Consider the following 26,282-nt stretch of genomic DNA (forward strand, 5'->3'; position numbering starts at 1 on the left):
TGTGATCATGTAGAACTGGATTATGAGCTATAGATATAGCTGCTTTGTTGTCACAATAGACCTTCATAGGTGTCGGGTGAGAAAGTTTTAATTCTTCAAGAATTCTTTTAATCCACATTACTTCACAGATTCCATGGGCAACAGCTCTGAACTCTGCTTCTGCACTACTTCTAGCTACCACATTCTGTTTTTTACTCCGCCATGTAACTAGGTTCCCACCTACAAAGGAGCAGTATCCGGATGTTGATCTCCTGTCTGTAATACTTCCTGCCCAGTCTGCATCTGTGTATACTTCAACTTGAAGATGTCCATGTTTCTTGAACAGTAAGCCTCTCCCTGGAGTTCCTTTCAAATATCTTAAGATCTTATAAACGGCCTCAAAGTGCTCTGCCCCTGGTGAGTGCATGAACTGACTTACCATGCTGACTGCAAAGGCAATATCAGGCCGCGTATGAGACAAGTAAATCAATTTCCCGACAAGTCGCTGATATTGTTCCCTCTCTTTGACTTCTTCAGCCTTAGCAGCTTGTAACTTCAAGTTAGGCTCGATCGGAGTCTCCACCATCTTACAACCAAGCATACCTGTTTCTCCAAGGAGATCAAGAACATATTTTCTCTGATTAACGAATATACCTTCCTTGGATCTTGCAAATTCCATTCCAAGGAAATACTTGAGGGCTCCCAGATCCTTAATATGAAATTCTTTTGCGAGTTTCTCTTTGAGGGCTGCTAACTCTGCTTCATCATTACCAGTTAAAATGATGTCATCAACATAAACAATCAAAATTGCAATTTTACTGTTTTTTGAATGTTTATAAAATATTGTGTGATCTGCTTGACTCTGCGAGAAGCCACAACTGATAACTGCCTTCCCAAAGCGTTCAAACCATGCTCTTGGTGATTGTTTGAGTCCGTATAATGACTTGTTCAATCTGCATACTCTGTCGCTTCCAAGTCTCTGCTCAAATCCCGGCGGTAGGCTCATGAACACCTCCTCTTCAAGATCACCATTGAGAAATGCATTTTTAATGTCAAGTTGATGTAGAGGCCAATCTGAATTTACTATAAGAGATAACAGTACTCTGATGGAATTTATTTTAGCAACAGGAGCAAACGTCTCCTGATAGTCGATCCTATAAGTTTGAGTGAAGCCTTTAGCCACCAGTCTCGCCTTGTATCTCTCAACGCTTCCATCTGCGTTACATTTTATCGTAAACACCCATTTACACCCAACTGTTTTCTTGTCTTTGGGTAGATTAACTATCTCCCAAGTACCACTTCTCCTTAAAGCATTCATCTCCTCCATGACTGCTAATTTCCAATTCGGATCATCCAATGCTTCCTGTATATTCCTTGGAACAAACAAGTGTGAAATCCTAGATGTGAAAGCTCTATGGTTTTTAGACAGTCTTTGATAGGAGAGGTAATTTGCAATAGGATGTTTAATGCAATTTCGGACACCTTTCCTAATTGCTATAGGAACATCAAGGTCGGAAATAGAAGGAATATGATTACCTAAAATTTCGATGCCAGAACTCGGGTGGACATTCGGGTCATTAGGATGGACATTCGGGTCATTATTCCTCAGATGAAATCGCTTCCTAGTATAAACCTGAAGCTCAGGATTTAGATCATTTTGTAGTACTTCTCCCCCTAAACAAGAATCTTCTTGACTAGGCACCATAGAACTTGGTTCTCCTAAGTGATCATTATCAGACAGATGTGGTTTTTGTGTAGGATAAATGACATTGGGGAGCGGGATAGAAATATCCAAAAAACGGTCTTCTACTCCACTTGTCTCCCCCTGAAGAGAAGTGTTGGGGAAATAGGATTTTGTTTCCACAAATGACACATCCATACTCACATGAAATTTCTTGGTTTGAGGGTCGAAACACTTATACCCCTTTTTATTTGAGGAATAACCCAAAAAAACACATTTTATAGCACGGGGGTCAAGTTTTGAACGAAATTGACTAGGAACATGAACATAGGCAGTACATCCAAAAACTTTGGCGGGTAAATCAGAAAACAACCTCGTGTCAGGAAAAAAAGTTTTGAGACAATCGAAAGGCGTTTTGTATGTTAACACCTTTGTAGGCATCCTGTTTATCAAATAAGAGGCTGTTAAAATTGCTTCACCCCATAAATATTTAGGAACATGCATGTAAAACATTATAGCACGTGCTACTTCAAGTAGATGTTTATTTTTTCGTTCTGCAATGCCATTTTGTTGAGGGGTATCCCGACATGTAGATTGATGAAAAATTCCCTTTTTTTTCCAAAAACTCACCCAACTGCTCATTGAAATATTCTGTTCCATTATCAGAATGTAAAATACCAATTTTGGTTTGAAATTGGTTTTCAATCATATTGTAAAAATTTGTGAATAAATTTTTCACGTCAGATTTTTTATTCATCAAATAAATCCAACATAAGCGGGTATGGTCATCAATAAATGTAACAAACCATCTTTTACCAGAAAGAGTAGTGATTTTAGAAGGGCCCCAAACATCACTATGAATCAAATAAAAAGGTTTGGAAGCCTGGTAAGGTTTTGGCAAATAAGTAGAGCGATGAAATTTTACAAAAATGCAACTTTCACAATGAAAAGAAGAACAATCAATCCCTTTAAATAATTCTGGAAATAAATGTTTCAGATAAAGAAAACTAGGATGTCCTAGCCTATAGTGCCATAGCATTATTTTTTCTCGAACAGAGATTGAACTAGTACTATTAAAGCTCTGAGCTTTTTTATTACTAACAGGTACTTCATCAAAGTAGTAAAGACCTTCAAGCATCCTAGCACGCCCAATCATCATCCCCGAGTTCTGGTCCTGAAATTCACAATGGGATTCAAAAAATGTAACACGACAATTAGAATCCTTAGATAGTTTACAGACAGACAAAAGGTTACAGGCTAAGTTGGGGACGTGAAGAACAGCATTGAGATTAATTTTCTCAGTTAGTTTAATAAATCCTTTTCCTGCAATAGGTGAAAAACTACCATCGGCTATTCTGATTTTGTCATGACCGAAACAAGGGAAATAGATACTAAATAAATGGGAAAAACTAGTCATGTGATCGGAGGCACCGGAATCTATGATCCACGGAGAGAAGTTTAGGCAAGAGAAGGCTTTAGGATTTCTACCTGTTTGTGCCAACAAAACACTAGGAGTACCGGATGAGGAGTTGGATTTTATCAGCTTTAAGAGTTGATCAATCTGCTCTTTGTTGAAGGGACCTGAATCGGCTTCATTAGCGGTAGGAAAGCCACGATTCTTCTCTCCTTGTTTGCTGCTTTTCCAGTTGACAGGTTTGCCATGGATCTTCCAACACGTTTCACGTGTATGGCGAGGCTTGTTGCAAAAATCACACCAGACCCGTGGCTTATCATCAAACCTGCGCTGGTAATTTGCAGCCTTGTTGGCCGCAACATCGCTAATTAAAGCAGAAATTTCAATTGATTCACCAGTACCTTTTTTCTTAAGCATGACGCTCCTTCGGCTCTCTTCCCTTCTGACTTCGGCAAATACTTCGCCAATGGATGGGAGAGGAGGTCTGCCAATAATTCTTCCTCGCACTTCATCGAACTCAATGTTGAGGCCGGCAAGAAACTTGTAAATACGGCTGTCTTCCACAGTTTTCTTGTGGTGGTTGCAGTCGTCAACCGATTTCCATTCGTATGTGTTGAAGATGTCAAGATCCTGCCACAACCTTTTCAACGAATTGAAATATTTGGTGACGGAATCATCTCCTTGACGAATCTCTCCCAACTTCAAAGTTAATTCGAAAACTTGAGATTGATTTCCTAGGTCAGAATACATCTGACTAACATTATCCCACAATTCTTGTGCAGTAGGATAGCACATGTAATTAGAGCTTATATCCTCCTCCATGGAATTGACCAACCATGTCATAACCATGGAGTTTTCAGCGTCCCAACTGTCGAACAGCGGATCATTAACAGCAGGAGCCTTCTTGTCACCAGTGATGTAACCGATCTTTCCTTGCCCACGGATATACATCCGGACAGATTGTGACCAGCGGAGAAAATTATCACCATTTAGGCGGATGGTGGTGATTTGGACAGAGTGAGAGTTTGATGTTTTCAATGGAATGGCAGCGGCAGTGGTTGAAGTGGTTTCGGACGTGACTTCCGACATGGCTATGACGGTTTTAGGGCTGCTGTGTTTTTTGTAGCTCTGATACCAACTTAGAAAATATGAGGAAGAAGAACTCCGAAAATATGAGGAAGAAGGAATATATTTCTGTTATATTCAAAACTTCTTATTTTACAAGACCAAATGACACTCCTTATATAGGAGATATTACAAACATCATTATAACCCATTATATGCCACTTACATATTATATATTACCACTATCTACCACTATCATATTATATACATGCCACTATCTACCACCAACACCACTATCATATTCTATACATGCCACTATCTACCACCAACACCACTATCATATTCTATACATGCTACTATCTACCACCAACACCACTATCATATGCCACTATCTTATTATATGCATTAACACAAATTTCCAGCAGATAGATTGTTTGTGGAATTGTGTTTGCCATTTAACTTCTTTTTGGGTTTCAGGGAATCCTCTTTTTAAGGGGGTCCTCCTTTTTTTGTTAGCTAGAGATTGGTTGACAATGTGTGATATGTAGGCTTTTGCATTTGTGTTTTCTTGTTTAGGCCTTTGTTTTGTGTTTTTCCTTTTCTTTGTAAGAGAATGCATCATCCTCGTTTACTTTCCTTTTTGATTTATCAATAAAGTTATTTGTTGTTGATCAAAAAAAAAAAAAAAAGATTTTTTTAATAAAAGTTTGCTTATTTTCATTTTTTTCAAAATTCACTTTTTTTTCTTTTTTTCTTTTTTTTTTTTTTTTGTAATTTTTAGAATCGTCATCAAGATGGACCTAAAAAGTAAAAAACTTTCACTCAAAGTTGAAAAAAGTTCAAAGAAGACAAAAATAAGTTGCCTTTTTAGTTTTAGCCAAATGAAACAGATACTTGATTTTATTTAAACACTTATCATGAATGCAAATTATAGTAGGATCCTCTTTTACCTCCTCAAATGTGTAACCTTGTCCAGCATTACCAGAACCTAATCTTGATCGGTTAGCTGGACCTTCTTCAGGTCCTTTTGTTCCAGAGACGACTTGACCAGCCCGAGCTGCCTGCACTTCTTCCGACCTCGTCATACCAGATATTGGTTTTGTAGGTATAGAGTTGATCTCTTCCACCTTCCCAGGAGCAGCAGGCTGAGGTTTTTGCATATTTGAATTAGCATTTCTCTGAGCACTCCCAATAAAGCGAGGTAGTTGCGTTCGTCGAAAGAAAAAACAGAAAAGCAAAAGCTGGCACAATCTATGAAGGAAATGGCAGTCCCCAATGAGCCTAACTGCTGGAGTTCCCGGAAAAGTTCCTGTGTTAATACTTATAGGCATAAATGATGGCGGACCGGTTATGGGGTTTGGAGTTGAATTCGAAACTCCATCACCGACATTACTGATTTTAGCAATAGCTCCTTGAACCCAAGCTTGCATCTGTGTGCTTCCAGTAGAACTAGTGGTATCACCTTGACCACCTGGCAAAACATGAAGCTACATTTTTGTAGATATGACTCATACAAGACAGCCACATACAGAGAGTTAAAAAATAAATATATAAAATAGATGGAGCATTCCACCAGTTTAATGAAAGTTGCCACAATTTTCACTGGCCAATTGAAACCAGAATTATGCAACAATCCTTTAATATTCTTGAATTAGAAGATATGCTGCACACTGACCCTGACTTGTAGCAGGAGACACAGAATTTTGGGTAGGACTAGGAACCATACTCCGATTGCCACCAGTACTTGCAGTAACTGTATGACTTGCCAACGTACGGCAGAAGCTAGCATAACGTCGCAAGCGTGTGATAAAATGTGATGCTAGGTCAAGGACTGCATCAACATAAGCCTGCATTATATTGCTCCAACAATTAGAAAAACAACTCCGGGAGACATCATGTTTGTATCATATGTTAAGAAAAAATAAAAAATAAAAAAAAGGGGCCAGCAAATCGATGGAAATGGAAAAGAAACCGAAGCAAACCTGGATGCTTAAAACTAGTGCTGGATCGACAGCCATAGCTTCAGGATCAATGCCAGATAACTTCACACCAGATTCTTGCCAAGGCTCAGAAACCAAAGCCGAAGGATTAATCAAAGCTGATTCGATACCTTTGCCCAGCATATCCAACAACAACCTTGCTTGCATATCTAAAACCAATGCCCTAACCTCTTGAGCATTTGCACCTTCCAATAGCCGGCATTTTATTCTGTCTAGGCTCTGTATTATACAAGAATCAGGTCAACTAAATAAGTAATTCTAAATATAAAGCCACATAATTAAGTGGATTCTAAATGTAAGTAATAATTTTCTGCTTCTTCTAGGGTGTGTTGGGGGGAGGGGGTCATCTTATATGAATTGGAAGAAAGCAATTTAGTCCAACCAATAAATGCGAGTATTAGACACAAAAGTAGGTAAATTGGTGGAAAACTCAGAGACTGGTACCAAAATGGAACCAGATGTACAGACTGAGAGAACTTTTGTTAATCCTATCTCGTCCAATACCCTATACTTTAGCACAGATTTTCTAAATCAAGCTACAAGTTGATTTTTGCTCATGATGATGTTATAAGAAGGATATTGTGAAGAGGTTGATGAATAGAATAGTTGGAAGTATAAACTTTGCTTGGAATAATGTCTAAGGAATTGACAGGGTCTGATAAGGATGCTGTAGAAGGACAAACTCCAGAGACACTCTGAACAATTCAACATATTCATATATCCATGATGGAGATAATTACTTCAGTATAAACATGAGACAAGGATTTGGCAATAGTTCATCGAGACATACAGGGCCATGCTGTTGCCTATGCTCAATTGAAGGAAGAGAGTGGAAATCCGCATCCAACACCGCAATAACACCGTTCAGTGAAACTGAAGCAAACAAAAAATACACAAAACAAAAAAGGCACTTTCGTGAACAGTTTACAAGAGGTAAAAGCACATCAGACAACATTGAGAGTTCCCTCAAGATGCATATTCAAGATATCCCATTTATAAATAGTTTCTTAGGAGCCACACTCAAAAGATTGAACTGTTAAGGTCTACATTCGGCATCATTTCATTTATCTGCCATTCATTGGCAAAACTTTCTTTCTGAAAATAATGTCTTCCATTAAAGTATTACATGATACTTAAAGAAGGCATATCAGAGGGCAAAACAAACATAAATCAGACAAAATCGCCCTAAAACCCCATGGAGTAAAGGATGGACAAAATGAATCTAAAACCTCTGACAATGCACAAGCCGAAATAGTTTGAACCAGATGTACTGAATGAGAGTAAATTGCACATAAGACAGCCTTAGAAAATTTAGAATGGTAAAACCCAATGCACAAGCTCTCTAAAACTCAAGCCTGATTAAATGGAAAGGTTACACAGGCATGCATAGGCAGCTAGGATTTTCCCATGACAATTAATATTAAAAAATGCCGGGGCCAATGCACAAGGCTCTTGCTTACAACGGTTCTGGTTCGAAGTTATAGCCAGGCAACCATACACCTACTTTTTTTTATGGAGAGGCTACGTCCCATGACTCAAACCCACATCATAGCGTTGGGGAAGATGGCACTTGTCACAACCCAACAACATTGACTCTACTAAGCCTAAGACCACATAGAGACGGAATAACATAATTTGACCCAAAATAAGGCCCATGGACCACTAGCGCAGTCCATATCCAGAAAACTCTATATTTATCAAAAATACTCTTTGCTTATGTGAGCAACAACATGCTAACTTAGAATAAACATAAATAAGAACTCCATGCTACCCTTGACACTTCACTTTTGATCAAAAAGGCTACTTCATTTTTTTTTAGGCTTCCAGTCCAGTACCAATTGCATTTGTTTAGACACCCACAAGACTATGGCATCACTGGATGAACACTAGACTACCCCTGATCCATATCAGATCAAGAAGAATGGGAAAAGGACAATAAAAAAGAATATAAAAGCTACTAAATGATTTCAGGAAACATAAACATTTATGTCTAGCACATGATATAAGAAGGTGCAACTATATCTATTCTATTTTTATATCTTAAAGGTGTGATAAGAGGTGTGTGGTCAACAACCCTGCTTCAAAATATTAACTACTACTTGAAAAGTAGTACTCTCAACAGCCAAATCACAATTACAAGCTAGACAAGACTAGAAAGGAAACAAACCTTTTAGAGGTGATAAATGAGTAAAGATTAAACTACCAATAGGTCCTAATAGTTGGACTTAATTCCCATCAAGTCCTATTGAAAATAAATCCTAATAAAATCGTTAGAAAAAATATTTTTTTGTGACAATTTTTTTGCACATGTCGCTAAAAATTGACATTTAGCGACTTTTTTTTATTTCAGTTTTTATAAATTATCGCCAAAACTTACAATTAGTGATGTTTTTCTATAACAAAATTTTCAAACTATCGCTGAAAGTTAAAATTAGTGACTTTTTTTGTAACAATTTTTTTTTAAACTGTTGCTAAAACTTATAATTAGTGGCTTTTTTTATAACAAAATTTTCAAATTATTGTTGAAAATTAACAATTACTGACATTTTTTAGTAGTGTTTGATGAAAATGCCATTAATTATCATAGAACCTATTGGACAATAAACCCACCTACTGAGACCTACACGTAAGTCCCCCATGAGTTAAACCATTACCACATTTAAAATATTATTATTTCATCGATTCTTATGAAGCCATTTAATTCAAAAGGAAGGAAATTGTATTTTTTCTTCTTTTTTTTTTTCCTTTATATCTTTGAGTAGGGAACCTTCGCCGTAGCTTCATCAATATTACCTACCATGGAATTATAAAGCTTTAGCTATCTTTAAATGGGACAGTTCTCTACACCTCAAACAATTAGACCTTCCTTATGTTGAGTTTAGTGTTAGAGAAACACTTCGGCTATGTTTGGTGGGGTTTTTGAAATTTAATTTTATCCCTTACTTTGAGTGCATTGTTTGGTTACAGCTTTAGAATATTAATTTCACACCCATTTTTCAAAACACCAACTTTTCAATATCATATGTCACATCACTCAATTCAAACTCTTTTTAAAATTCATAACCAAACAAATTTTTCACACTCAAATCATAATTCCAAAACTCACAAACTCAAAATACAACTCTATTCTCAAATCATAATTCTAAAACTCTACCAAACGCAATCTTCTTGTTTATTAGAGAGCTTTTGTAGCATTGCATCATCATTAATCACACTACCATTTGAAATAATTTTTTTTATAGGTAGTAATATATATAATCTTATGGAGAGGAATTTGATATCCTTGTGTTGCTCCCTTCCCCTACTAACATCTAACTGAAGCTTGAGTAAGCTTGAGTAACCAGCTTAGGGTATGATGAGATATCATCCCTTATTTATAAATAAAGATTAGGGTTTACAAGGTAGACAATTACAAGATGATCCCTGAGTGCATAAAAAATGATTACAGACTCTTTCGGCTAATATAATATGCTAAGTGACTTTCGGTGATTATAATATGCCAACACTCCCCCTCAAGCTGGTGCGAAGATATCTCTCATGCCCAGCTTGCCTAATATGTCATGAAACGGTTTATTCCCAACTCCCTTGGTGAGAATGCCAGCAAGTTGGTCACCAGACTGAACAAAAGGAGTACAAATGGTACCACTAGTGAGTTTCTCCTTAATGAAGTGGCGATCAATCTCAACATGTTTTGTCCTGTCATGTTGAACTGGATTGTGAGCAATGTTGATGGCGGCCTTATTATCACAGTATAACCGCATGGAGTCCGTCTGAGCAATACCTAGATCACTCAACAATAATTTGATCCATAAAAGTTCACACACACCTTGTGCCATAGCTCTAAACTCAGCTTCTGCACTTGACCTAGCAACCACATTCTGTTTCTTACTCCTCCAAGTAACTAGGTTGCCGCCGACAAATGTACAATACCCTGAAGTTGATCTCCTATCAGTTACTGACCCAGCCCAGTCAGCATCTGTATAGGCTTCTACACGAAGATGATCATACTTTGAAAAATACAGACCCTTACCAGGAGCAGACTTCAAATACCTCAAGATTCTCATGACAGCCTCAAGGTGAATCTGATGAGAAGCATGCATAAACTGACTAACTACACTGACAGCAACAGCAATATCAGGACGGGAGTGAGATAGGTAAATGAGCTTACCCACTAAACGTTGATAGCTCCCCCTATCCACAACTTCTCCTCCTTCATCATCCCCCAATTTCTGATTAGGTTCCAGTGGGGTGGCACATGCCTTGCAGCCAAGCATCCCAGTTTCCTTCAACAGGTCAAGCACATATTTTCTCTGTGAGATAAATATCCCATCCTTAGAGCGAGCAACTTCAATTCCCAGAAAATACTTCAAGCTTCCCAAGTCTTTGATTTCAAATTCTTTGGCTAAATATTTCTTCAACAGAGGCATTTCCCCACTATCATTGCCTGTAAGAACTATGTCATCTACATAAACAATAAGTGCTGTAGTCTTACCGCATGAGGAATGTTTCACAAATAATGTGTGATCTGCCTGACTTTGTTTGAAGCCATATTTAAACATAGCCTGAGTGAATCTCTCGAACCAAGCCCTTGGAGACTGTTTGAGACCATATAATGACTTCCGAAGTTTGCATACTTTTCCTTCTGTTTGATGATCCTCAAAACCCGGAGGAATGTCCATATATACTTCTTCTTCGAGGTCACCATGGAGAAAAGCATTCTTGACATCAAACTGATAAAGCGGCCAATCTAGATTAGCTGCTAGAGAGAGAAGTACTCTGACTGAATTCATTTTAGCCACGGGTGCGAAGGTCTCCTGATAATCAATGCCATATGTCTGAGTAAACCCTTTTGCCACAAGTCTTGCCTTGTAACGCTCAATAGACCCATCTGCTTTGTGTTTCACAGTATATACCCATTTACAGCCCACAGGTCGTTTGCCCGTAGGTAACTCAGTCAATTCCCAAGTGCCATTCTTCCTAAGTGCTTTCATTTCCTCAATCATGGCTAGTTTCCACTCAGAGATAGCAAGAGCATCCTGAAAATGGTTAGGAATGCTAACAGAGGAAATATTGGACACAAACGCTCTATATGAGGATGACAAATGAGAGTATGATACAAACTGGGAGATAGGATGTTGAGTACAAGATCTCACACCCTTCCTTTTGGCAATAGGAACATCAAGATCAATGGACTCACGAGATTCAAAGTTACCTAGACTCTCATCAGAAGCAGGAGATGGCAGTGGAGTAGCAGAAATGGTCCCGTGTATCCAGTTAACTTGTTTTTTGTCGATGTCCCGGACATAAACATGGCCATCCTTATTCTTGGTGACAGTGGGTTCTATAGTTCCAGTAGAAGAGGGAGTTCCAGTAGAAGAGGGGGGTGCAAGAACAACTGGTTCTATCATAGGAGGCACAGGACTCACTTCTACCATAGGAGGCACCGGACTCACTTCACACCAAGGCTCCCCCGGAAATGAGGACGGTGACACCGGAGAGGACAAGAAATAGGACTGGGACTCAAAGAAAGTGACATCCATGGACACAAACCACTTACGAGAAGAAGGGTGGTAACATTTATACCCCTTTTGAGTAGGAGAATAACCAAGGAAAACACACTTGAGGGAGCGAGGGTCCAACTTACCACGAGAGGGAGAGTGATTATGGACAAAACAGACACAACCAAAGATTTTGGGAGGAATAGAAAACAAGGACTGAGAACCGAGGAGGACGTGAAGTGGAGCCTGTTTGTCCAAGACCTGGGTAGGGAGACGATTAATAAGATGGGCAGCGGTGAGAACGGCATCGCCCCAATAGGGTCGAGGCACGTTCATAAAAAAACACATGCACCGAGCTATGTCAAGAAGATGCCGATTCTTGCGTTCAGCCACCCCATTTTGTTGAGGGGTATTGGTACAAGAGGTCTGATGGATAATGCCATGAGTAGAGAAATATTGCCCTAACCCAGAATCTATGTATTCCCCGCCATTATCAGAACGAAATATTTTGATAGTGGCCCCAAACTGAGTACAAATCATCTTATGAAAAGTGCGAAACACAGAGAAAACTTCACTCTTATCTTTCATGAGATACACCCAAGTAGCACGAGAAAAATCATCAATAAATGTAACAAACCAGCGATGACCTTTCACAGACAGAACACGAGAGGGACCCCAAACATCAGAATGTATTAATGAAAAAGGAACTAAGCTTTTATTCAAACTGGGAGCAAAAGAAGCTCTATGTTGTTTTCCAAGTTGACAAGACTCACAAAGAAAGTCAGACACATGATGATTTGCGAAACTAGAAGGAAATAAATGCTTAAGTAAATGAAATGAGGGATGCCCAAGACGCCGATGCCACAGCCATACATCAGCGGGGGAAGTAGAAGATGTGGTGGAATAATAAGCAAGTTTGTCCGGTTGATCTAGGAAGTAGAGACCATTTTCTGCACTACCACTGCCAATCGTCCTCCCCGTGACAAGGTCCTGAAAAAGATAATGATCAGGAAAAAACGTCACACAACAATTCAAATCCTGGGTAAGACGACTTAAGGATAACAGATTAACAGAAAACTTGGGAACATGGAGAACAGAAGATAGATGCATGGTAGGAGTGACTTGGACTAAACCTTTTCCAGAAATGGAAGAAACAGTTCCATCGGCAATCCTAACTTTGTCCTGACCTGAAGAGGGCTTATAGGCAGAGAAAAGATCAGAGGAGCCAGACATATGATCTGAGGCACCAGAATCAATAATCCAAGGCAAAGATGTATGACACAGGAAAGTACAAGGAGAAGATGCTAAGTTACCTGAGCGGGCAAAGGACGAGGAAGCGGTACTGAGAGTAGTAGAAGATCGGCGGTCCAACAATTGGCGCAAAGCATCCTCCAGCTCAGTATCAGAAGCCTGGGTAACAGAAGTGGAATTAGAATCAAGGGTATCAACGGCACTAGACTGATGAGCCCGGGAATAGGAACCACGTCCTCGAGAGTGGCCTGACCGACCTCCTCGAGAACCAGACCGATCACCGCGACTCCCAGATGGAGTCCCATGAAGCTTCCAACATGTCTCACGAGTATGCCGCGGCTTCTTGCAATAATCACAGAATACAGACTCCTTAGCAGCAGGAGGAGGCAGGCTGAGGCCATCTCGAGGAGTAGACAGTAATGCGGAACGGTCAGTAGAGACAGGGGACATCATAGCAGACCGACGACTCTCCTCATTTTGTACATAGGCAAATGCCTCCTGTAGTGAAGGAAGAGTGTCCATACTCAGAACTCGACCCCTAACTGGATCATACTCCATATTTAGGCCGGCCAAAAATTTAAAGACCCGTTCCCGTGCGATGAACTTCTTGTACCCGACAGAATCAGTAGGGCAAACGGGCTTATAGTCTTCCAGGTGGTCAAGGCGTTTCCAGCCGTTGGTGAGGAAAGTGAAGTACTGAAGAACAGTCTGCTCCCCCTGAAGTGTGCTCTCAATAGAGCGACGCAACTCAAATGCCTGTGAAAAATTTCCTTTGCAGGAATAGGTAACAGCCACAGCCTCCCAAATGTCCTGGGCAGTCTCCATAGACAAGTAGCCCTCACCAAGTTCTGGAACCATCGAATGGATAAGCCAACTCATAATCAAAGAGTTAGTAATCTCCCATTGGTCATAACCTGAGTCAGTGGTACTAGGTGCCTGTATCCTGCCATCAACATACCCCATCTTCCCTCTGCTTTTCAAAAACAAAGTCAAACTTTGAGACCATGCTAGGTAGTTCTGACCATTAAATAGAGAGGTGGTGATTTTCAGACTAGGGTTGGAGTTCTCAATCATGGTAGTAGGTAGAATGAGACTCTCACTTTTTGGTGTTTGAGACGAAAAGGACACACGAGTGGAATCTGTCATGGATACAATACTACCAAACCCGCAACAAACTAGTGGAAATCACAAACCCAGAAGGTGGAAGTGGGATATCAGGTACAATGACCACTATAAAGACATAACAAAATTACGAAACCATTTAATTTTTGTTTTTTTTTTTTTTGTTTTTTTTTTTTGGAATTAATTAATTAATTAATTAATTAATTAATTTTTTTTTTTTTTTTAAATTGAGTTATTTATGGATACATGTCTTTATATATATAAATACTCTATATCAGGCTATATTTATATATATATTAGGATATATATGTATATATATATATTTATATATACCACAGTGAGATCAGAGTCTGAGGAAGACGAGTGACGAGGAAGACGAGGGACGAAATGGGTGGAGGAGATCGCCGAGCTGAGGAGCTGACGGCTGAGTGATGATCGACAGAGGAAGGCGAGGAGGTCGACTGAGGAAGACGGCTGAGGAGATCGACTGAGTTGCGGAGATCGACTGAGGAAGACGGCTGAGGAAGACGATCCACCCAGGTAAGCTTCGAACCCTAGAGTGTTGTTGGTGAAGAAGGTCTACCAACGAGGGTGAACCGAAACCCTATAGGTTCAGCTCTGATACCATGAAGCTTGAGTAACCAGCTTAGGGTATGATGAGATATCATCCCTTATTTATAAATAAAGATTAGGGTTTACAAGGTAGACAATTACAAGATGATCCCTAAGTGCATAAAAAATGATTACAAACTCTTTCGGCTAATATAATATGCTAAGTGACTTTCGGTGATTATAATATGCCAACACTAACAACTAACCTTACTAATGTACACAGTGTTATGTTATCAGAATCTTAGATTTGCGAATCAATTCATGATTTGATTCACGATTTATCAAAAATCAATACAAATCCATGGGTGAATTTATTTTCAAGTAGAATCTATGGTGAATCGCACGATTCACAATCATTCAAAATTCGATCACTTTTTAAGATTCATGTAATTCTTGAAATTATCGTGTCCGATATAATTAAACTGTCTTTTTTTTACCTCTTTTTTTGGTAAAAATGACATAATACAATTTCTACGAAAATAACCATTACTTATACATGATTTGTTGTTATTTTGGTAATCAGAGAGTTTTTCATAGGATGCAATCAAATCCTGTTAGACCCAACATGTTCTTAAAAATGTCATAATGCATCCTCCAAAGATGTTTAAGGTTAAAGTAACTTGCACCCATAAATTATCTAATGATTTTTTAGTGAAATAAATACGGTTCAATATTACATTGATAAGGTTAATCAACCCAATGATTCCACTTCTTTTTCTTCTTCTTTTTTTTTTCTCCTTTTTTTGTAAAACTTTTTTTGAACAATAACTATACCCTCCTTTTAAATTGTCTTAGATTTTAAAATTTAAAAAAAAATCAGTTAATTATTTCTTCTTATTATACTCTATATAGAGTTTGTAGGTCACTTTTTAAATGTCAACAGAGATTATATTATCGTTGTTAAAAAATTTATAGTTGGTGGGATTTGGACCCGCATAAAGCCAATGTTTTCCCAATTAGACGGGATAATCACGTCCTTATATAAGAACTGTTTCATAACATATGACAAAACCAATTTGTTTCATTTTTTTTTTTTTTTCATATATAGAGCTTTTTAACATTGTTTTCTAGAGTTTGAACTAAATCTCAACGATTCTCAACTCGATTTGATTCACAATTAGTAAAATTAATTTTTCAATTCATGATACCAAAATATATATATATATATATATATACACTCCCTCCGTCCCAAAATAATAGTCCCTTTTGGGGAATTCAACTTTTTTTGGTAACACAAGTATTACACTTTAAAAAAATTAATTTTCCAAAATTACCCTTTGATAGTACATTTTTTGAGGAATATCAATTGTCATAATTATACTTTTTATGTTATTAATGAATTTAAAAGAAGGGTAAAATAGAAAATTCATATAATTTTTGTCCTTGATATTTGAAAAGGGACTAATATTTTGGGACAATGAAAAATAAAATAACGGACTAATATTTTGGGACGGAGGGAGTATATAAAATAATTTAAACATCTTACCAATGCCATCCTCAGCAGCACTCTGTGTACAGCCAATGGCATCCCACCAATCAACTCCAACCCACAAGCTCCACCAGAACCTGCTCTCACAAAACAAGATAGTTTATATTAAGTACAGATAAAAAGGCATTACTTCCTTGCCATGGTAGAATAACTCCAACCCAACATGCATCTGACATAGTTGACGCAGCAACATCAAAAGCAATAAAGCATTACTACATCAGATATCAAAGTTATTTTAAAACTATATAAAACCATTTTGTAAGGTACCTCTCTGCAATTGCACGCTCCCAGTTTGATGAGTTTGCTTTCACTTGACTACTCGGAACAGCAGGAGGAAGAACACGAATTATCTTCAATATAGTACGATCCTTGCTGGTATCATGCCAAACAGATGCTGAACAGCAGCTTGTAGATGAGAAGGCAGGAGCAGCAATAGCGCTACCAACATTAATCTGGTAGTTATCAACAGGTACAAAGCTTGCACCAGAAAAAATCTGAACTCCACCTCGTAGAAAAGCAACAGCAATCTCACCCCCATGAGCAGAATACTCAATTCGAGCAAGAGATCTAACATCACTTGGAAGATCAAACGGATAAAAACAGACCCTTTTTGTCTTCTCGATACCAAAATCAGATGTGTTTCTTGCATCAGAACATGCTCCAGGCACAGAAGCTTGGTGAATTTTGAAATCATTAGTTGGTGGAATGCATTTGTTTACCGTGGTTACCCAAACTGTCTGCATGGGAGGCTGCCCGCCAAAACTGGAGGTGGGGTTTCCAAATATCTGGTGGAGGACAACAGGCTTAAGAGATGATTCCCAACGTTGGACTCTCCAACCTGTGATTGAAGGACCCTCATCTGGATCATACGGGGACATGTACTGCCCTGCATAGATAAAATCAAGATATGATTAGTTTTGAACTCCTACCAAAACAAGGGAGTGGACATAACTACCAAAATTAAGCCATAAATCTGCAATGAACTTCTAATTGTTTGCTAAAAGGGGCAGTCTCAGCACACAAGGCTCCCACCAGTGCAGGGCCTGGGGAAGTTTTAATTGTTTAGTACAGAAGATAAATAGTATACTATTTGTGTGATGGTGTGAATGAGTAAACAAAATCTAATAGCCACAACATACATGAAACCAATCTTAAAGCAATACAGAATCATCATTTACAAATTATAAATAAATAAATATGTATATCAATAATCAAGCAAATTTTACTGCAACTAAAAAGTTGCAAGTATCCAAACTGGGTTACATTTTGGAATGCATGTGAGAACTGATCTGACATGGTAAATGAAATTTTGACAACTAAGATGATGAAGGTAGCATTAAAAAATCTTCTGTTACCCAGCTAGCCTTTAAATAAATTCTCATACATAGACTTCAGAAGAAAATTTTCCATTTAACAGAATTGCTGATAAGTAGTTTGTCAATTTATGCCTTAATTGTAATAATCCCTGTTAAAATTCAATGTATAAAGAGAAATAGAAAATTGTATTACTGATTGATTGTATTGATTATAAGATTAATAATATTCTGTATATTACAATTCCTATATATAGAGGAGAAGATGGTAGTGGAGTGTGTGATAGTGGAGGTGGATGGTAGTGGAGTGTGTGATAGTGGAGGTGGTAGGTGTGGAGAAAGATAGTGGAGGTAGTAGGTGAGTGGTAAATTCTAACAGTCCCCCGCAAACTCAAGGAGGATAGAAACTAACCAACTTGAGTTTGAAGAGAGGAACAAAACAAGAAAATACATAAAAATAAAAAAAGGATAGGAGACACTGTAGGGTCGTGTCAGACCATTGGTGAAGACACTGGATGGTGGTGTCATAACGTTGTAGAGGACACTGTATGGGGGTGTCATAACGCTGTAGAGGACACTGTATGGTGGTGTCATAACGGTGTAGAGGACACTGGATGGCGGTGTCAGACCGATGTAGAAGACAGTGTATGGGGTCATGTCGGACCGTTGTAGAAGACAGTTTATGGGGTCATGTCGGACCCTTGTAGAAACTAACCGGAATCAATGTCGGGACAGTTTACAGAGTCTTGTCGGACCCTTGTAGAAACTAACCGGAATCTATGTCGGGACAGTTTACAGAGTCTTGTCGGACCCATAAAGGAGCTAACCGGAATCAATGTCGGAACAGTTTACAGAGTCTTGTCGGACCCATAAAGGAGCTAACCGGAATCAATGTCGGGACAGTTTACAGAGTCTTGTCGGACCCTTAAAAAATCGCATCCTCAAAAGGTGCGCTCAATTTGTTAAAAAGGCGTGCCATCAAAAGGCGTGCCATCAAAAGACGTGTCCACTTTATCAAAAGATGTGCCATGAAAAGGCGTGCCATCAAAAGGCGTGCCATCAAAAAACGTGTCCACTTTATCAAAAGATGTGCCATGAAAAGGCGTGCCAGTTTGTCCGGCGGCAAGAGGCGCGCGATGCGCGTGGCTGGCCCTGGCTATTTAAAAACAAGGTTGAGGCGAAGGCTGTGCAAACCAGTCTGAAACCGCCGAAAATCCTTTGAAAAAACTCTTCCGTTTCTGAGAAAGAGATTCTGGAACACTCTGTTGCCATTCTGTCACCAACCCTTCCGAACATTACCAGTCTGAAATTGCTATTTCGCTGAAACACTTAGCAACCCAAAAAACATGGCCTCGTCTTCCCGTCCAGCTACCCAGAACCTGCTCACGCTCTTTCCAGAACTGAACGAGCCCACAGGAGAAATAACTGGTGCGGTGTCCAGTGAACCGCAACCAAACACCTCTGGTTTTGCTCCATTGAACTTTCCGATGCGGTCGGTGGAGCAAAAAATGGCGGTGCAGTCGGATGTGGAGGCCAATCAGTATACTCTGAAGGCATGTGTGGAAAGCATGACGGCGGTCACAAACTTGTCGAACCGGCTGCAGAGTAGAACAAATGAGGTGCAGCATTTAAACTCCCAGCTGGCTCTGCTCCAACGCATGTATAAGGATGCGCGAGCAGAGATAAGTGTGCTAAAGACAGAAAACAAGGAGCTGAAGCGGAAGGCCACCGTGATGTTCCGATTTGGAGGGCCTCCATATGCTGGAGTGGAGGAGCATGGAGGAGGCAACTGGCTTGGTGGTCAAGGAAACACGGAGGCAACACCGTTAAGGACCGCCCAGGACGGAGGCAAAAAGAAGAGACCGGCGGCAGAGTAGGTCGGTGGGTGGCCGTCTGCAGAAAAAGAAAACAAATCTGTTGTTTGTTTGTTTTTTTTTTTTTTTTTTTTTTTTTTTTTGTGTAAAATGGTGATCGGGGTGAACCCCCATGAATAAAATAAGGTTTCCGCTTCTTCATTCGTCCCTTTTTTTTTTTTTTTTTTTTTTTTTTTAAATATATATATATATATATATTCTATAGACTCTAGTGGAAGGAATGATGGGTGTGGCGACATCACATTGTGGGAAGTCTGTCAAAATAAAAAAATGAGAATCATGAGGTGGGTTCGACTGTTGTCTGTGTAGAAAGAGGGTTGGTTTTAAAAGAAGGGAATAATAATAATAATAATAATAATAATAATAATAATAAAAATAAAAATATATGAATGGGAAAGCCTGGTGGGGAACAGGATTGGCATCCGTGTGAGAGAGTGGGTGTAAAGTGAGAGAGAGAGAGAAAGAGTGAGAGTGTGGAAAGCAGATGAGGAAGTCGGATAGATGGGGTTACGAGGTGAACACCTCCTCCGATGCTTGCAGTTCTGCAATCAATTCCTACTATCACCAGGTACTGACCTATGGAAGAGAGCGATCCGTAATTCTACAAGCTCCGGTCCACGATCCACACTGTGTTTTAGCAAACATATTCGCTGCTTATTTCCTCTCCTCTTCCAAACCCTCTCGTACTCCTTCTCATCTCCAAGCTGCCAAAGCTTGACTCACTGGCTGCGAAATTCTTGGAAAAGCAGAGTTTGTGAACCCAGATGGGCCTGAGCAGTGAACCTGAGCAGCAACATGATCCGCGGGTTCATACCGCCGTTCATGGGTCGGATGCGGAAACTATCCGCTCTATCGCTAGAGAACAACCGGTTCTCGGATGTGATACCAACCCAGTTGACCCTGAAGGCGGTGCGAAAAAATATCACGAGACCAAATCGGATTAGAGCGAACCAGCAAACACGCCAGAAACATGCTCGCACCAGGAAGCTCCAGCGACCCAACCACTGCACTGGCACCCGAAAACCAGCCCAGTTCTGAAAAGGAGAAGGACCACCTGCATCAGTGTTAGAGGAGGCTCTAGACCTCCTAAACAACAGACTGATATTTGTCTGGAATTGTATCTCAGTAACACAAGGAGGCCTAGCTACGGTCCGATTAGTGGAAACTCGGTAGAGATCAGATGGCGTATGATCGCCTAAGCTGAATCGAGGTTCGAAGGTGGGAGAGAAGAGCATGGAAACGGGGAAGCACATGCAGAGTGATCAAGGTATGTGTAGAAAATTCAAGCGGAATAGGTTGAGGTCCGGCGGGCGGCCAAGGCGAGATTGCCGCCCGCCGGTAAAGCAAATTTACTAGATTCTTAACTTTGCTCTGATACCATGTTAAAATTCAATGTATAAAGAGAAATAGAAAATTGTATTACTGATTGATTGTATTGATTATAAGATTAATAATATTCTGTATATTACAATTCCTATATATAGAGGAGAAGATGGTAGTGGAGTGTGTGATAGTGGAGGTGGATGGTAGTGGTGTGTGTGATAGTGGAGGTGGTAGGTGTGGAGAAAGATAGTGGAGGTAGTAGGTGAGTGGTAAATTCTAACAATCCCTGAGTAAATTTGTATTACACAATAAATGTATAGACAGTAGACAAGTGTTTCCTCATCATGATATAGAATAACAAGGTAGAGAAAGGGGGCAAAACAAAACAAAAGTTCAGTTTTGAAGCAAAATACAAGTCAGTACCCTCAACTATCACTACAGCTATCACAGAACCACCATGAGTTGGGTCAAAGGCAACTGCAGTAACTCCAGAACCCCATGTAGTGGTTGTTGCTGATTGAGCTGCTGCCTCAGGACTCACATATGCAGAAAAATTTGAAACTGGTGAACAATGAAGTGATACCATATCACTATAATCTTGATCTGTGTGCTTTTTCCCTTGCTTTGCTTCCAATATAAAATATTCTTGCCAGCTAAACAAATAAGCAGCCAAAGGAGCAAAACCATCCCAAGAAGGAGGATTAAGTGAAGGTGGGACCCCCATGCTTATACTTGACTTTGGAGTTGCTTGAAATCCATTTCCAGGGCCAGGTGTGACCTCCCAAACAACAACAGTTGATGGATTTACAATTGGAACACCTGCCACATGCATGGCACCAGCATCTGTTATAATAGCATCAGCAGCCATAATCCCACTTGGTCCGGCTCCCAAAAGCCCTTTGCTTGTGCAATACCATTTTGATGCAGCACCACTCTGATTAAGAGGCCACTGAGACCAGTGGAGTTGAACAGATCCCGAAGAGAAAACAGAGCAGACACAAAGAAAATTTGGCCACCCAGCTGAAATCAAAACCCCAAAATTGCATCAGATAAGAAGATCTAACATTCTTAAACTAATAAATACAAGAGACCACATCAATTAGTAAGTTACAACCGCTGATGACAACAAACAACAGAGCACCATCACAAGATAAATGATGACTTTCACCCTTCCACTCCAATGTTAATCACTGGTAACATAAATTAACCATGAGTTCAAATGTAAAGGTTTAAGATAAGCCATATTAGGCTACTGGAAACAGCAGACTCCACATGGCTCTGGGGACTAATGGTAAATTTCAAACTTACATTGATCCAACCAAGACCAAAGCCAGGTTATGCCTGCAAAGAACCTTCCTACTCACAGCTAGGCTGGTTTGCAGTTGCAAGCCTTCCCCACACACCCCCCCCCCCCCCCCCCCCAACAGCAATAGCCAATTAGGGAGAGCCTCTTCTTGAATCATTGACCTCTTGATTGGCAAGAGACCAGAAAGAACAAATTTCCAGGTTCTCCGACAAATGTAAAAGTTCGGAGGCGTTTTTTTCGCTTTACTTGTATTTAAAGGATGATGTGGATGCCAGATGGCCAGCAAAAATGGAGTATCCAAAGAAAATAAAGTAAAATAAAAGAGAAAGACCGATTACAAGAAAATAAAAGAAACCCTAAATCTCAAAACTCATAATATTCTCGATATCCAAGCTCAAATCAATCTCATAGTCTGTCCAAAACGTATTGCATAAAGACCTATTTATAGGCATCCAAAAAAAATCCTTACTAAAATTAACAAAAATAAAACTCAATTACTTCAGAAATATAATATAGTGCCAAAATTAATTATTAAATCCATAATATGTAATATTCCTTAATCCAATTCCACCTCGTTCCACATCATGATGACTTGAAATTCATTAAAGCAAATTGCAGAAGGGATACCCCAAGTGTTAAAATAGGTATCATATTAAATCCAAGAAAAGAGAAATCTCTAAGAGAGAACAATGCCCTCCCATTTGTTGCACAAGCAAGCATAAGAAATCCTTTAGAGCACAGGCAGCAACAAGGACCAACCCTAGAAAACATTCGATTCTTGGCACTCAAATGAAACAAAAAAAGGCTCAACCTCAAAAACTCTAGGTGTACCTCCATCACCACGGCTTCCAATATCAAACAAGGGTAAACAGATTGAGCTTCCTACATCAAGATCATAAAGCCCCTGAGGCTAAGATCTGAAACACACCAACTATATGAGAGATCGCCTCAAGAAGGAGGCAAGCAAGTCCACATGGGAAGAACAAGGAATGAGAGCAAAGATGGCTGATGAACTCCACATAGTATAAATACATAACAAAGAAATCAACAAGAAGAAACCTCTACACAGTGAACCCACCCAACTAACTAAACAGATAAAGAACTCCTTGAGCTCAAACAACCATTCTTTGGTCCACCTTAAGATCATCTAAACGAGCTCAATTGCAATGATTGTCCAATCCTAAAGTTCTAGAGGCCAGGCATATCCACAAGGGATAAGCAAAACTTTTTCATGGTAAGCTATTGATGAGAAGTTGTCTCGGTGTCATCAGCACCCCAACAATAGGGATCAAAAGAAGATTTTCCACTTTCCTCACCTAAAAATATGTCAAATTTCCAAAACTCTCCATATTCACAATGAAAAATCACAATAGCGTAGACATCATTATAATCCTTTCACTTTGCTATTCAAAAAGTCCAGGCTACATCAGAGATCCTTACCACATCCATCACCCCTGATGAATAGCCATAAAAAACTCAATGGGTTCAACACTTTCTCAATCTTCATGCCAAGACCACCATCTACACTTCATCCCCTAAATCTCTCTCCAATAGATTAGGTCAAATCTTAGAAATGATGGCACACCAAACACCTCCAAGAACTAGCTTAAGACCCTCTGTTGCCTAAAGCCTAGATAAGAAACCTAATAGTCCCTCAATAATTGAGATCCTTGCCATCCAACATGGCCCTTTAAAAATTTCCAAAAGTTCTCTTTACTGAAAGTTGTATTTGAGACTTCTAAGCTAGCTAGATCATGTCAATTTTCTAACACAAGGTGCAATACAAGAACAATCACCTGTAACAATGTACAACATTCTCTTCTTAAATATCAATTATTTGTGATTCTTGCTACTCCCATATCATGTGTCATGCATAAATCCACTTCACACTCCACCTCAAACTCATCTGTTTCTTCTTCTTAATGTCATAGTCTTAAAACTTATAACCTACATAATGATATTTGTTAGTGGATATGTCTTGTAGTTGATATCCTATTCCGCATTTGCCCCAAGTATCTATTTCTCCAAAATATAGTTATTTGTCTTCCATGATTTTGTATCATTGCATCACGATAAATCGTTCCTCATTCCAATTTAAAATAAGCTATTCATGCAACGGACAGAATTTGGATACTTACAGACCTTCCCAAAGTTCAAACCTAACAAGCCCTAAACCCTTTACTCTGCCCCTTGGCCTTTGAATTAACCACCAAAACCCCATAAATCATTATTATCCAAAGCTTCCATCACTACTTTTTTTCTGAAAATCCTGCAACTTTTAAAAATTCAAGCCGGGACTCATCTTTTCCATTGAAAAACTCTAGAAACCTTCTTTTACCTCTTAAAACTCTAACCCTAGATTTTAACTTACCTAAAACCCTGTCCAACTGTAGGCAATATTAGGCCAAGTTTCATAAAGTTAACCTACATTAGAAACTTCCACAACAATAGCCAAGATCAACTCAATTACGAGTATTTAGCTGCAAATCTCAATTGGCTTCTATTCTAACTGGTAGTGAAAAATATACCTCTTTGTCATTCTTATCCATCAGCAAAGAAGACATATATGGGGACTCCATCTGAATTAAAAACTCTTAGCAATGAAGAAATGTTGTGTGAAACAACAAAGACTCAAAAAACTTTAAAACAATGTCCTAGAACTTAGCTTCAGAAGTTCAATGGGACACTTCTTTGCTTGAATGCACACAAAGTTGAGCTGATTATATGGTCCTCATCAGATTACCAAGGTGGCCACACCACAGCACTTATTATCATTATTAAAAATGTAGCTGATACTAAAAAACGATCTAGGTAGGAATTATCTAGTTGAAGTTAATATGAAACCCAAAAGTAAGAACCTTAATCAAATGCAACATTTCCTCATCATTAAGGAAGATAGGTCTAGGAAGGCCTTCTTTTTCTTTTGTGTCACAAAGTCTTTTTGGATTTTATAGAGTGAAATATTCAGGTTGAAACCTATGTGTGCTTTGCAACCACACAAAATGGAGTCCCCTCTTCATGTTCCATCATGCTAAAGCACCAGCAAAAAAATGGATTAGCTAATTTAGCTTAATACCGTTATAATCTTGTCATGCAAGTGTAATTTGATCCATTTTCTCCATAACAAGGGGATAAACAACAATAGTCATACATGCCATTTAGTTACAAGGCCCTGCAAAAGAAATAATCGTAAAACCACAGCTTGCATATCAGTTCAAATCAAACAAAACCATCCATGGGCGCAGCAATTATGAATGCATAATAAGCACACAGAAGACAAAGTACTAACCTGGAGCTTGAGGTTGCAGTGAAAGAAATTTTTCTTCAAAAGCTGACTTTGAGTTTGTGGAACTACTGGATCTTGAGGAAAGCCACCTATACTAATTTTACAAGTACAGAAGAAGAAATAAAAGTCAAAGATGCAAGGGTTTACAAACTAAAATAACTGAGAGACAAATAAACAAATGCTTACTGGAGACAATCCTGATAGCCACTTTGTAACAACTGCAATATCCTGCCGCCACTCATGCTCCCGCTGCCAGCAACTTGCATCTCTAACTGGATTAGGCAGGCCCTGAATAGTAAGCCTTAAAAGTGAGCTCAACAATGAGTGAAAGTCCATTGAGGAAAAGGGAGAAAATGGTTGAGTGTTTTAGTGCATGGCCCCGCATCAACAACAGCAAGAGAGAGAGAGAGAGAGAGAGAGAGAGAGAAGAGGTGAAGAAGCCCAGGGTGATACTTCTTTTGATGTTTCATTCCCTCATTTCTTCTCCTGACGTTTCCATTTCTTCCATGGATTTTTCCCATTTGGCTCCGATCTCATCGAATGTTAATTTTTTTTAGAACTCTCAATAATTTTGGAGCAAGTGAATTGGCATCTTTGTTGGCTATATTCTTCATGAATTTTCCTCGAGGCCTAATATTTGTGATAAGAGGGTGTGGTTACCTCAATCTCTAGGGTTATTCTCACAAAAGTTTTTTTCGACAAAATCATTGATAACGCAAGCGTTCCTCGCTTCCATCATCATAAAAGAATCTAGAAAGCAGTTGTGCCTCTTCAAGTTAAGATTTTTTATGTAGACATTGACTCATAACAGTCTCATGATTAATGGCATTTTTCAAACAAGAATGCAAACGTATTGTAGGATTGCGTCTTCTCTGCAATTTTTGGGTCATTTTGTTTTTTAAGCAAAATGCAAGAATTTTTTAGGACAAGATTGAGGATGTTAATTCTTTATGTGGTAAAGTTTGTTATTTGTCATCTTTTGGGCCTCAATATCCTACTCCTTTAGGGGATTCCTATTTTATGTTTTTTTTTTTTCAAGAGATTAGAGGGTAGCATGTGATATGTAGTT

At 39.1% G+C, this 26,282-nt stretch overlaps 1 protein-coding gene across 19 annotated transcripts in view; it reads right to left on the reverse strand.

Annotated features, from left to right (window-relative positions):
* The window catches only part of LOC114286999 (mediator of RNA polymerase II transcription subunit 16), an 81,623-nt gene that overhangs the window by 38,812 nt on the left and 16,529 nt on the right, over positions 1 to 26,282 (reverse strand). For 14 of the 19 annotated variants that reach the window (XR_014340972.1, XR_014340973.1, XR_014340971.1 and 11 more), the window contains exons 5-13: positions 25,400 to 25,501; positions 25,217 to 25,307; positions 21,045 to 21,641; positions 16,379 to 16,997; positions 16,109 to 16,188; positions 6,930 to 7,012; positions 6,122 to 6,358; positions 5,815 to 5,986; positions 5,090 to 5,610 (exon numbers count right to left, since the gene is read on the reverse strand). Coding sequence is in view for 10 of the 19 variants with exons in the window: in XM_082888548.1 (XP_082744674.1) it covers positions 5,090 to 5,610; positions 5,815 to 5,986; positions 6,122 to 6,358; positions 6,930 to 7,012; positions 16,109 to 16,188; positions 16,379 to 16,997; positions 21,045 to 21,641; positions 25,217 to 25,307; positions 25,400 to 25,501 (2,502 nt within the window). In the remaining 9 variants the exon portion in view is untranslated. Of the gene's footprint in view, positions 1 to 2,062; positions 2,835 to 5,089; positions 5,611 to 5,814; positions 5,987 to 6,121; positions 6,359 to 6,929; positions 7,013 to 16,108; positions 16,189 to 16,378; positions 16,998 to 21,044; positions 21,642 to 25,216; positions 25,308 to 25,399; positions 25,502 to 26,282 lie in introns of those variants that run through there. The other 5 variants (XM_082888554.1, XM_082888555.1, XM_082888553.1 and 2 more) reach the window with 2 other exon arrangements.

Source organism: Camellia sinensis, chromosome 9, assembly GCF_055761805.1.
Source record: "Camellia sinensis isolate YWXY chromosome 9, ASM5576180v1, whole genome shotgun sequence".
Taxonomy (NCBI): domain Eukaryota; kingdom Viridiplantae; phylum Streptophyta; class Magnoliopsida; order Ericales; family Theaceae; genus Camellia; species Camellia sinensis.